Source organism: Somniosus microcephalus, chromosome 3 (assembly GCF_052327205.1).
Source record: "Somniosus microcephalus isolate GS21.2 chromosome 3, FLI_Smic_1.0, whole genome shotgun sequence".
Taxonomy (NCBI): domain Eukaryota; kingdom Metazoa; phylum Chordata; class Chondrichthyes; order Squaliformes; family Somniosidae; genus Somniosus; species Somniosus microcephalus.
In genome coordinates, this window is record NC_140989.1 from 58253263 (window position 1) to 58267529 (window position 14267).

The 14267-nt window shown below is 42.7% G+C and overlaps 1 protein-coding gene across 1 annotated transcript in view; it reads left to right on the top strand.

The window, feature by feature from the left end:
• The window catches only part of thada (THADA armadillo repeat containing), a 502870-nt gene that overhangs the window by 29626 nt on the left and 458977 nt on the right, over positions 1 to 14267 (top strand). The window contains exons 7-10 of the mRNA XM_085980649.1: positions 1574 to 1764; positions 2115 to 2209; positions 8740 to 8963; positions 12105 to 12805. Coding sequence (XP_085836775.1) covers positions 1574 to 1764; positions 2115 to 2209; positions 8740 to 8963; positions 12105 to 12805 — 1211 coding nt within the window. The remainder of the gene's footprint in view (positions 1 to 1573; positions 1765 to 2114; positions 2210 to 8739; positions 8964 to 12104; positions 12806 to 14267) is intronic.

Here is a 14267-nt window from a genome sequence, read left to right on the forward strand (position 1 = left end):
CCACTACATTCCTATTAACTCCCCCCGCTTGAATGGCTTCCTGTACCTCGATGCCATGGTCAGTTTGCTCATCCACCCTGCAGCCACCGCTTTCATCCATACAGGCCGCTAAAACCTCAAACCTGTTGGACAATTGCAAAGGCTGAGGCTCCTCCACCTCCTGGGTCCCCTCACTCGCAATCACATCCTCCTGTCCCTAACCACTGACCAAATCAGAAAACCCTACCCTAAGGGGTGTGACTGCCTCCTGGAATAAAGTGTCCAGGTAACTTTCCCCCTCCCTGATGCATCTCAGTGTCCGCAGCTCGGCCTCTAGCTCATCAACTCTGAGCCGAAGCTCCTCGAGCCGCAGACACTTACTGCAGACGTGTTTGTCCTGGATCACACTGGCGTCCAGGACCTCCCACATACTGCAGTCGCAACACATCAATTGCCCTGCCATCTTTATTGAGTCTTAATTTATTTATTTTTATTAATAAACCCTACTACACCCAATAACGTTCATTATTGCTAGTAAACTTTATTAAAACTAATGAAACCTTACAATTATTAATAAATTTCCTGGGCTTTAAAAGATAAGAGAAGTGAGCAAAATACTCACCAACCAATCACTTACCCTTTAATGTCTCTTTTTTTTTTTCTTCGAATGTGGTTGGGGGGTGTCACAGAGTTGCACTCCCACTGGTTCTATGTCCATTCTCATGCAGCTTTTTAACTCCTGCTCTCCTGGAGGCTGGCAAAGATAGAAAAAGAAAGGAGCACCTCCCTCCTCAAACTTCCTCACTAACCAAACTCGCAGGTTTACACTCTGTTCCAAGCTGCACTCTAACCTCCCTTATTTATACTGCTGAGATTTAAATAAGTGAGCTCTCTGGCAGTTACAGAACCAGATTAGACCAGTTAATTAATTAACTACTCTTAGCTCATGTAAGTGGCTGGCTCGAGTAGTATAAACTGCTGCGGGACACCATTTTTCATTTTACATTGTGTGTGTGCAGGAGCTTCCACTAATATCGGGGAAAAGCCCAGAGCCAGTAAAAGAAGGTTACAATTCAGACTGAGGGCAAAGGTTGCACGTTTGGTTGTTTTAATGCTCGGAGTCTACCCCACTGTAAACTGGGTGGATACCCAAGCACCAGGAGTTGAAACTGAACCACTTTTAAGTGAAACTATTCTGTTCATTTGTACAATATAAATATGCCATTATGGTGGTTGTGCGACCTTTGAGTTGCTTTGTGTGATTTTCACATACAAAAAACATTGCCATTCACTGCAGTATAAACCTATTTAAGGTCAAATCCTGAATGAGATTGGCATTTTTAAACCAGTATTATCTAATTTTGTGGTCATTTAAGATCAGGTTTCCTTTCTTCTACCACAGTAACTTCTGATCCAAAACACTGAGAGTAGATTAATTGACTGTAAATTTAGCTTTTATGACTTTTTGATTTATAAAACCATAATAAGACTTTTGCAGACTCACTATTAAATTAGATATGTGTTTTGCCAAAAATCATTAATGGTGAAAATGCTTTTTTGAGATTAAAGATGACCGATTTTTTATTTGCTTTAGGAACCTTGGCGGGCAACACATTCTGCAAAACAAGCTGATGCATGATTCACTGCTAGCCTTGAAAGCTTCAATGGTCCTTGTTCAGAAAGTTCAAGAGAAAATACACAGCATTTTCTGTAAAAATGCTGAGCCACCTCTCTGGGAAGCTATGTGTGGGCTGCTCACATGCTTTATTGAAATACTCCTAGATGGTAAGACTTATCAACAACAACTTGTATTAATACAGCGCCTTTAACACAGTAAAATGTCCCAAGGCGCTTCACAGGAGTGTTATAAGACCAAAACAAATCGGAAACTACTGTTAGATGAACATTCTCTCCTTACAGGACAGTGGCGAACAATTGCTTTTTCCTCTTAATCAAAAATACAGCAGATAATTTATTACAGATATAGAAGGCAAGTTGCATGTTTTCTCCCTTGGCCTGTCCCATCCCTTCTCCTCCTCCTCTTCCCAATTTCTAAGAATGTCAAATAAGCCATCTAATCTTACTGGAATTGTTGGAGAAATAGATGCAAATCTGTTTTTTTTACTGCCTTGCAGGAGATTTCTTACAGACTGTTCAGAGTACAGCAGGGATGGCTGCACTTCTGTTTATCAAGACTATTGTGGATTGTGATGAATTGTTGCCAAAGTTGGTGAGTGGGACTGTTCTTTGGAGAGATTGTTTGAAGTTAATTTTTTCCCTGTTTGACATGAAGCGCCAGAAGATGAGCAATGATCTGCCACTTAACAGGCTGCTCTGAGAAGGATGTGGCCTGATTTAGCTCAAGGCTTTTTTTTATATTGAAGATTAAACATACATGTAGATTCAGAATACCATTGCCAGTTAAGTATTGAGAGTGACCACAACATTTAATGCTTTGCTAATAATAACTAATCAAAATAGATTTTTATTAAAAAAAAAAGATTTTTACTGACTCTTGGAGCCTATTTGAAGTCTTTGATCATTAAATTAGTGATTTTGGAAAGATGGCAAGTAACTTTATTTTAAATGATCAAAAGTTGAGCTTAATCATATCTTGCAGTGACGGGGAATAATTTTATATCTGAATTGAATGTAATATTCTTGGAATCAAATCCTGCTTAAGTAGCTCCATTGTACTAGAAGATTCTATTTGAATCAACAAATGGGATTCAGGATTGTTAGAAATGCACCAAGGGAATGCTATGGATATGTGGGCTAGATGGACCAAAGATCATCTCCTGCCTGAAACCATGGTGCTCATTTTAACTCCCAAGGGTTAACAACCAGGCCGCACTCCGCTTCCAATCCAGTTTTAACGGAGGCGGGTCGGGGCAGGCGACCAACTGGCTCTCAGGAGGAGGGTTGGTCATTAAAATATTTTAAGGAGGCTGCGTGTCTCCAATTTAACTTTTAACTTTTAGTTTTAATGCCTGCAGGCCGCCATAAATTTGAGGTCATCCAAAACTCTGCTGCCCGTGCCCTAACTCTTACCATGTCCCATTCACCCATCACCTTGTGCTTGCTGACCTACATTGGCTTCCGGTTAAGAAATGGCTCGATTTTAAAAATTCTTATCCTTGATTTCAAATTTCTCCATGGCCTCGCCCCTCACTATCTCTGTAATCTCCTCCAGGCCCACAACCCTCCAAGATATCTGCGCTCCTCTAATTCTGGCCTCTTGAGCATCCCTGATTTTAATCGCTCAACCATTGGTGGCCGTGCCTTCAGCTGCCTAGGCCCTAAGCTCTGGAATCCCCTGCCTAAACCTCTCCGCCTCTCTACCTCTCTTTCCTCCTTTAAAACGCACCTTAAAACCTACCTCATGGACCTAGCTTTTGGTCATGTGCCCTAATATCTCCTTATGTGGCTTGGTGTCAAATTTTGTACTTTAATGCTCCTGTGAAGCACCTTGGAACGTTTTACTACATTAAAGGCGCTATATAAAGACAAGTTGTTGTTGTTGTTTCCCGGGCCTTGGGAAGCCCGACAGCTGAAGGGAGGTGTGAAGGGCCAGGTCCATCAGGTAAGTGCTTTTACAGCATTGCCTGTGGGTCAGAAGGAGCAGGAGTGCTTCCACCTGGCCCACCAAGCTTACCTCCACACGATCGGATCACTGTGATCAGCCGATACCTCCCACCTCCCCCCCCCACCCCCGCCACACCCCACACCCTCATGTCGGACTTACCTCTGCTCCGCTCCCCGGCTGCCTTCTCGCCCACCCGACAGCCAGCCAGACTTTTAATCGGGACACCTGTTTAAAAAACATAGAAAACATAGAAAAATAGGAGCAGGACTAGGCCATTCGGCCCTTCGAGCCTGCTCCGCCATTCAATATGATCATGGCTGATCCTCTATCTCAATACCATATTCCTGCTCTCTCCCCATACCCCTTGATGCCTTTTGTGTCTAGAAATCTATCTATCCCCTTCTTAAATATATTCAGTGACTTGGCCTCCACAGCCTTCTGTGGTAGAGAATTCCACAGGTTCACCACCTTCTGAGTGAAGAAATTTCTCCTCATCTTGTCCTACTCCGTATCCTGAGACTGTGACCACTCGTTCTAGACCCCCCAGCCAGGGGAAACATCCTCCCTGCATCCAGTCTGTCTAGCCCTGTCAGAATTTTATACGTTTCATTCTTCTAAAGGTATGATCAGTAAGTTCGCAGATGACACGAAAATTGGTGGGGTGGTAAATTGCGAGGAGGAAAGCCTCAGGCTACAGGACGATATAAACGGGTTGGTCAGATGGGCGGAAAAGTGGCAAATGGAATTTAACCCTGAAAAGTGCGAGGTGATGCATTTTGGACGGACAAATAAGGCAAGGGAATACACAATGAGTGGTAGGACCCTAGGAAGTACAGAGGGTCAGAGGGACCTTGGTGTACATGTACATAGATCCCTGAAGGCAGCGGAACAGGTAGATAAGGTGGTTAAAAAGGCATATGGGATACTTGCCTTCATTAGCCGAGGCATAGAATATAAGAGCAGGGAGGTTATGATGGAGCTGTACAAAACGCTGGTGAGGCCACAGCTGGAGTACTGTGTGCAGTTCTGGTCACCTCACTATAGGAAGGATGTGATTGCTTTGGAGAGGGTGCAGAGAAGATTCACCAGGATGTTACCTGGGATGGAGCGCCTCAGGTATGAAGAAAGACTAAACAGGCTGGGGTTGTTTTCCTTGGAGCAAAGAAGGCAGAGGGGGGACCTGATTGAGGTGTACAAAATGATGAGGGGCATAGATAGGGTAGACAAAGAGGAACTTTTCCCCTTAGTAGGGGGGTCAATAACAAGGGGGCATAGATTCAGGGTAAGGGGCAGGAGATTTAGAGGGGATTTGAGGAGGAACTTTTTCACCCAGAGGGTGGTTGGAATGTGGAACTCAATGCCTAAAAGGGTGGTAGAGGCAGGAACCCTCACAACATTCAAGAAGCATTTGGATGAGCACTTGAAATGCCATTGCATACAAGGCTATGGACCAAATGCTGGAAAATGGGATTAGACTGGACAGGGATGGATGGGCGGCGCAGACGCGATGGGCCGAAGGGCCTCTTTCTGTGCTGTAAAACTCTATGACTCTAGTGAATACAGGCCTAGTCGACCCAGTCTCTCCTCATACGACAGTCCTGCCATCCATGGAATCAGCCTGGTGAATCTTTGCTGCACTCCCTCTACGGCAAGTGTATCCTTTCTTAGGTAAGGAGACCAAAACTGTACACACTACTCCAGGTGTGGTCCCACCAAGGCCCTGTATAACTGTAGTAAGACAGTTGCTCCTGTACTCGAATCCTTTTGCAATGAAGGCCAACATACCATTTGCCTTCCTAACTGCTTGCTGTACCTGCATGTTTGCTTTCAGTGACCGGTGTATAAGGACACCCAGGTCCCTTTGTACGTCAACATTTCCCAATCTATCACCATTTAAATAATACTCTACCTTTCTGTTTTTCCTATCGAAGTGGATAACTTCATATTTATCCACGTTATACTGCATCTGCCATGTATTTGCCCACTCGTTCAACTTGTCTAAATCTAAATTTTAAACAGGTCCTGCTGTTAAATTCAGGGCCTGCTACTCATTTACTATGCTACCTTCTGATTCAGCTCCTAGACTGAATGGCAGTAAACCCTACAGGCTTTGAGGCTGGTTCCCACTGGCAGGAAGTTGCGAGTAGAGACTTGGGGGTTGATTTTCAGTGTGCTGTGAGGCGGGCTTTTTAGGCGTGCGGGGGGGGCAAAAATCCCGAATTCGGGGGTCCCGACACCATCCTGCTCAAAACCTGCCTCCACGTAAGTTTCAAAGGAGGCGGGTACCCGCCCCGCACTGGGACCCGCCGAAACCAGGCGGGAAGGGATTAGTGCCAATTAACTGCCTGTTAACAGGCAGTTTTTAGTCTAATCCCTATTTTGAAGGGTGTCGTGTGGGATTCCCGACTGCTCCAAACCACGCCAGGTTAGAGCAGGCGGGCCGTCTGGATGAAGGACTTGGAGGGGTCGAGATGTCGGTGTTCAGGTGAGTGATGGGTGCATGAGTGCAAAGGTAAGTGTGTTTGGTGTGTCTAAAGTGTGTAAAGAAGTTTAAATTACCTGTACTTACCTTTACAGCCTTTCTTCCTCTAGGCTTCGGGAGTCCATCATTCAGCCGGCACTGAAAGCTGAATGGCCGCGAGCTGTCAAAAGTGACAGCCTTCAGCTTTCAGTGCCGGCGAGATTTCTAACTGAGTCTGCGTAGAAGGACTCAGGTTAGAAGTAAGACTGTCAGTGTTTGACAACTTCAAACAGCTGTGAAACACTGATATTTCTTGACAGATGAAATTTCAGTCTGTGACATCACCTGTTGCCGGGTGGCCCTTAATTGGTCTGCTGAGCCCGCTAGGCGGGCTCAACAACGTCAATCAAGGGAAAATCGTGTGGATTGGCCGCATCTCGATGGAGGCGGGACTACAACCCGAAAGTTGTAGTCCTGCCTCCTTCCCGACTGCTGAATGAAAATCGACCCCTTGCACTCTAATGCAAATAACATTGAATCTTAACTCAGCCTAAGTTGTATCCCAGAGTTGGAAGTTAAACAGTCTGCCCCATACAGGTCTGAAATTATGCTGCAGACTTGCAGCATGAATGGAGCTCCAGTTTTATTTTGTGTAGAAAATGTCGTTTTCTGAGCTGTGTATAACTAAGATTGAAAGCAAAAAAAGAACCTAGCATTTATATAGCACCTTAACTATATTGTCAACACTTCTTGAAGCACTTCACGCAATTATTTGCTATTTGGAGTACAGTGCCTGCTATTTAGGCGTGGGTAAGGTATCTATGGACCGACTTGGTAAATCTTAGTGAAAAATAGATGTGTGTAAAAGGTGAAACATCAGGAGAAAGCCTCAACAAACTATTAGTCCTTGTTCAGTACTATTCTGAATGCTACTTCCTATAAAAACAAGCTAAAAATACTGATTGAAAAAAAGGCCAATTTAACTTCAGACCTTAGTTAAAGTGAATTAATGAGGAACTCGTGGCATTCTGCAGCTGTTTAAAAGCATTATATTCCAGGTTAGACTTAACTTTAGTGAGGATAATGAAGATGAAAAGTTGTTAATAGTGGGATAACAGTAAATATTGTAGGATTTTTCTAACCAAAAACATGGATGCAGCAGACATTGTTGGGTATATTGTAGTGGTGGAGGAGCGGGCATCAGAGTGCCATGAGATCCAGTAGATCTATTGACGACTAGCTACTTTTGCTTGACAAAATGAGCAGTGTCTGAAGAACTCTGGCTCACCAGGTAGCCTTTGACTGAAGTGTACTAGTTGGTCCACACAAATCTGTGGGGACAGTTAATGCACCATGTTGCATTGCCCTCAATTTCTGTGCTGTACAAGATATCTCGGGAGTTGGGCACTTTGCCGTGTACCACTCCATCAGGGGGGTAATAAAGCCACATGTGCTGCGACATACACATCCGCAAGAACCAACAGCAGACTACAGCGTGAGAAGTGCAATTGGGCACTATTATTTTCTTTTCCCAAAATTAATGTTTTCTCTGTCACTTTCAGACTAATTTTAATCAGTGTCGGTGAGCAGAGCTGAGTGCTTGCCAACTGGTAAGAGGAGCAGTTTCAGTAACCAATTGGATACTTGCTTCAGTGTTAGGAAGGCAGAGACACAGAAACCTGGCACTTTAAAGCAGGCTGTTAATGTTGAAGTTGAAATTGCTAGTAAGAGGAGAAATTGATTAGGACAGACCCACAACTGCAAAATAATTGTATCCTCTGCAACTCCATTTTCCCACAACTGCCCCATAATCTTTGCTGTTTCAAATCACTCCTTGTTCATAGTTAGCTCTTACAAGTGGCATTGCTCTACCCCTGCTTTTCGTTTTGGAAAGAGGTAAATTGCACAGGGAACATATGGAGGAAAATTTTGGGCCGAATCTTGCTGGAAAAATAATGATGTGTTAATGACACACGCCGTTATTAATTCACAAAGCGGCCAGCAAGTTCAGGGGATTAAGAGATATGGTGTGAGTTGCGAATTTCCAGAACTTGCTGGTCGATTTACGCCACTCCGCCATTTGCTTCACACAAACGGCATCTCTCTATTAGCCTCCTGTTATGTTTAAGAATTTGCTGGATTTGCACATTAATTGCCCATTAAGCTCGCTGCAGAAAGTTAGGACTGGTGATTTAAGAGTGCACGTACCCCTTTAACGATGTGATAATTGTTACTGCAATGCCAATTAACCTATCTGACCCAAAATGGGAGCAATTTAAAGTATTCCATCTCATTCCTGCATATAGTAAATTGTCAGAGATTTTAAAGATGTCTATTTTTAAATTTTACATTTTTTTTCTTACTCTTCTCTACTGTCTCTATTTTACTTTCTGTACCTGATTTGACTTTAATTCACCCGTCTTCTCCATTTTAACTCTATTTATTTCTCTACCCTTAAATCTCATTGGTTAAGTTAATACACTCTTGGTCCTGTCAGTCACCAAGGTTCCAGATGCCTCGTTACCATCGCCATGCCGTTATCAGCTTGTATTTCCAGCAAGTTATGACGCAAAGAATTTCGACCTGAAGGGTGGAGGAAAAAGTTTAACTAACAGCATACGCTGCGAGATGCCTGGCTCCAGCAAGATTTGGCCCAGTAGTTTTTAAATTGACTTGATTTTATTGGCTCACACCTTTTTCTTTTTTTTTGAAGGTTCATGACCTGCTTTTTAACTCCACGAAAAGAGTTCATGATGTACCAGGATGGCTAATTCAGAGTTGCGGCAGACTTTACAATGCTACACCTCCTCATGATGCAGTTCTTTTCCTAAGCCAGGGGACACTGGCAATGTTGGACTGGGGAAGTGGAAGAATGAGAGACAGTGGCGATCAACTTCTGCTAGACATATTGACTGTGTTGCTGTCACTTAACGCACGGTAAGCAGATCCAAGATGGATCACCTGTATTCTAAAGTCAAGTCGTATTCATGTGGGTTCTTGGATTTACAGGTCTTTTTAAAAAAAAAAAAAAGATTTACACCAATTTATTACTGAAATTACAGAAGTGCTATCTAATCCCTTTCTCCTTTAGCAAAGACTGGTAACTGGTTGCGATTTTAAAAAATAGTCAAAAAGCTGTGTTTATAATGAAGTCTTGTTTGGTGCATTAAAACACTTCATTAAAATGCTAAGAGGGGTTTTGTTGTATCAAAAGTCATATAGCTACAATCATTGGAGCTGGTTACATTTTTTGTGATAACAGGCTTTCATCTGTCCTATTTGTACCATAATTGCTTGTTGCCTACATTGAGAAGGCATTGTTTTCTGAGCAGCTAGCAAGAACTAATGTAAATAAGCATTTCAAGTTAATGGAAATGTTATTAGGCTAATGTAAAGCAATGGACAGTGTAATGGCAATATAGCCATAGCCTGCAAAGTGTGCAAGCAGCTTGTATTGTATTCTCATGTTTTGGTTGAGTTTCTTGAATAGTTCTTTGAAATACTTGCAGCTATTTTTGGCTCCAAACTTAATGCAGTCTGCATTGTTATCCTACTTCTTTTAAAATATGCCAAAATACCGAGGCAACTCTAAATATTTATGTTTGAACCTGTTTTTGAAGCCTAATTTGGCTAGAGTTGGAACATCAACAAATCTGTAGTCTAATTTAAAGCCTTTGTGCATTAAATTCTAAATCTCACTAGGTTATTTATTCTGATTTGAAATGAAAGTAATCACTTTTTTCCCCATATGTAAGCAATGTATTTTGTTGCCTTTCCCCACTTGCCTACAGCAGCCCTCCTGAATCCAAAGTTTAGGATAGTCAAGCTAACCAAAATCTGCGCTAAATCTCACTCCTCATCTTTGGCTGATGAACCAGGAGCCCTACCTGAGAAATGTACTGTGCCATTTCCAGTTTTTCTTCCTGTCCTCCCAGATGAACCAGCCGAGATTGATGAAACTGAACCTCCAGTGGAAAATCCAACTTTTAAAAATCAGTCAAGAGTGTGATTCGAATTTGCTTTTCCAATCAAGAGCCCCAACATTCTAGCATTGCAGCTAACTCAGTATTTTGATATCCAAGTTTATTTCAGCACCGAGTTAGTAGTCCTGGCTCAAATCACTGCCCTTTTACTATTCTTTATTATTCTCTCTTCTTCCCACCCGCCCCCACCCCAACCAAGGAGAAAAACTTGGCATGTATATCAGCCTAGTTGTGCAAGAGTAGCTCCTGGGAGATTACATTCAGTTTGATACGTTTTTCAAACAGAATGTGATCTCTATGCAACAAAAACATACAACAGAATCCAGACAATGAGATGCATAAGGTGTTGTCCTCTATTTAGAGGGCATAAAATGTGAATGAATACACGCTAAACTTTTACAGTACATTTTACCTTGTTTTTGCTAGATATCCTGGGGCTGATTTTCGTGTAGTGGTAAGTGAGGTCTAAATGGTTAAAAATGGGTGTTAACCCCGCCAGAGTTGTTAAGTACTCAAATTTGCTCAGTAAGCCCGCTTACATAATTATTCATCAATTCAGCTGCAGGTGTGTGCAAGTCAAATTTGGAGGGGACGAGTGAAGAGAAATATCACTAGAGGAGGACAAAAACCCAAGAGCCTTGAGAAAGGCTCATCTCTAGCCATTAGCAGCTTTTGCTTAGGTTGAAGGGGCAAAGGATTAAGAGGTGAAAGACAAAAATAAAGGGAAAGGAAACTCCACGTTCAGGCCCGTATCTGGAGGCCAGTGACAGAGCCCTCGAGCACCTGACTCCTATTCGATAGCTGATGAAGTGGAGCTGGTGCTGCTTGAGATGTTTGCAACGAAGGTCACCCTCTGCCACTCCACAACACCATCCCTGTCAGTCTGCACTGCAGCATGCTTGGAACAAGATGGAGACAGATTTTCAGCTGGTGCGCCCTGTCATTGGCCGTGTCAGCCCTGAGATGTATGTTAGCAGTAAGTAGCCTTTTGTCAGATGGCATAGCACTGCACCTGACTTTCTAAAGGTCATGACCATGTGAAGACTGCTCCCACAGTTGTTGCCAGGTAGATGCGACATTACCTACAAATGTACAGTTGCCATCGTGTGGGCATAGAGCACCTCTCATGCAGCCGGACCAACCTGGCATCCCTTCAGTGGTCTTCCTTTTCTTCCAAGCACCTCAGATGAGAAACTCTCATTGGAAAACCAATTAATGCCAACAAGGGTGCCAGGGGCAAAAAAATATATACACTATAGGCACAAAGGCTCATAAGAAGCTAAGAGGGGGTGGAAAAAGCTGTCCAGAAATGGTGCCAAAACTGCTGCATGAATCTTCTTGCCATTCCTTTAAACTTACCTGTATACTGCTCCACACCTGGATACCTGTATACTGCTCCACACCTGGATACCTGTATACTGCTCCACACCTGGATACCTGTATACTGCTCCACACCTGGATACCTGTATACTGCTCCACACCTGGATACCTGTATACTGCTCCACACCTGGATACCTGTATACTGCTCCACACCTGGATACCTGTATACTGCTCCACACCTGGATGCCTGTATACTGCTCCACACCTGGATGCCTGTATACTGCTCCACACCTGGATGCCTGTATACTGCTCCACACCTGGATGCCTGTATACTGCTCCACACCTGGATGCCCATTATGTATGAGTTTTGTTTGGAAGTGACATAGACTTGGCATAAAGGCTGGAAAAAGATGTAGGAGGTGTCAGAATGGTGCTTCTGCATCATTTTCATATTATAATGAAGCTCCCACCTGTTTCAAGCGGGAGCTTTCTCTGTGGCACATCAGAGATGCACATTATGTGCAAAAGAGGTGGACACCCAGCATTCGGGGTCTCCTCCCTCTTCCCAGTCCATGAACTAGCACACACTGGGTATTAAGGACAGGAAAATAGGCCCTTTATTTGCAGAATTATTGGCTTCCTGCTTGCTTTAACAAAGTTCCTGGACATTGAGGTTTCTTATGATGAATTGGGTATAGTAAGTGGACTGTACCGCATGGTATTTTAACATTGGTAAAAGTTGTGCTGCTGTGTCACTGATTTATTCTTATTTCAGTTTGAAGGAATCCAGTATGGCAATGTCAATTTCCAGGATTCTGAGTCTTTGGACTATTTCTGCATTAGATGCTCTTCATTCAGACTCGTGCTCTCAGTACCTGAAAAATTCCCTGAACGGAAACTCTGAAGCCATTCAGAAGCTGCTGGAATACGTATGGACACATTGGGAACATCCTTTGGATGCTGTGAGACATCAGACAAAAACTGTATTTAAAAACATTTTGAAAATTCACCAGAAGACCATTGATGATTCCTGTGGAATGACAGATCCTTTCTTCTTAAATATGACACAGAGCTTGTTGGGTCTGGAATGGCACATCAAAGGGAAATATGTTTCACTCAGTTGTTTAGTGGAATATTTGGGTACTGATCATATACTAACTGTGGATGACTCCATTCCTAAACAAGTTCTAAGGGTAATGCTTGATCAGTCGCTAGCAACATATGCAAGTGACCTATTGGAAAAAATGTTTGTGAGTCATAAGAATCAGTTGATGTCTTCATCCCAGTCCAGCAATTGGATTAAACAATGGCATGAAACTTGGGTCTCTCCATTTCTTACGACACTATGTGAGGAGAAGCCCAGCCAAACAACTTACATCATTGACTACTATCTTCCCAAACTACTGAAATGCAATCCTGACAGCCTGACCTGTATGATCAAAGAGCTTCGGTCTTCTGACAAGGGCAGCAACATTGGTGAGTAGGATGGAGGAACAATAGTAAAGACATTTGCACAGGTTGAACGGTTTGCAATTGTTTGTCATCTATTATCCAGCTGATTAACTGGTGACGTTTTCAATTTGTAGATATTTTTTAGAAGGGCTAATTTGCAGCTTTTTAATGCTTTCCTTTTTATATTCGCTGCATCTTTTGTACCAAAATCTGACCAAACACTTTATTGCAAAGGGTAAAAAAAACTCCTGCTGTCTTTGGACAAATTTGGGTAATTGTCATACAAGAAATCGAACCCTTTTGTAAATCTGTTTTTGTTCATCCTAAAATTTTCAAATTCAGTATTTGAATATTGTTTATTTCAAATGTAATATTACAATGGAGGAAATGCCAAGGCTGCAATTGGCCTTTGATGAAAATACTAAGTTTTAGCATTGGTATGTAAACGGAAAATGCTGGAACTGCACAGCAGGTTGTTCACCGTCGAGAAGAGAAAATTGATTACATTTCCACCAGAACTGGGCCCTGTTTATCTTTTAATAAAATTGGCAATTTCATGCTACATTTAAGCAATACAGAATAGTTCCTATGTAGACCAGTACTGATGGTTACATTGAAGCATGAGGTGGTACTAGGTTGATGTTTTATGGTAGAATTAACTTGGTTTCCAGTGCCCTGTAGAGTGCACAGGATCTTTTAAAAACTGTATGCAATACTATTTTAGTTTGTATTTTTAGAAGAGTAAAGCGTATACTAAAAGCAAGGGACTGGGGATTCCGAAATAAGAGTTGAACGTAGCATTGTACAGTGCTGCTGTCTGTTGGCTTTTCACTTTCTATTACTGTAAGAAGCTAAGCAGAAAGGTGAAAAATAACACATCACAGCACTGAATATTTGCAGCTGGAAAGGTTGCAATTTCTTTTTAGTCCTAAATGTTTAAATCTTGCTGAAAATACATGGCTGAAACATTACACACACGCTTAGCTGAGAATTTCTATTTGTGAGTGAACTGCTGAGGTGGTGCTGATTTGGTAATGTCTTGTCAAATGGTGGAGAGCTTTCTCCTCTGTGGCCTTGGTTCAGCCTTGGCTCAGTGGTAGCACTCTTGTCTCTTGAGTTAGATGATTGTGGGTTCAAGTTCCACACCAGAGACTTGAGCACATAATTTAGGCTAACACTTCAGTGCTGTATCAGGCGAGTGCTGCACTGTCAGTGGTGCTGTTTTTCGGATGCAGCGTAAAACCGAGGCACTGTCCGCCCCCTCACGTGAAAGTAAAAGATCCCATGGCACTATTAAACAAATAGCAGGGGAATTCTTCCCGGTGGCATAACCAATATTTATTCCTCAACCTACATCACTGAAACAGATTACCTGGTCATTATTTGCTGTTTGCGGGACCTTGCTGTGCGCAGATTGGCTGCTGAGTTTCCCTACAGCAGTAAATGCACTTCAAAAGTATTTAATTGGCTGTAAAGTGCTTTGGGA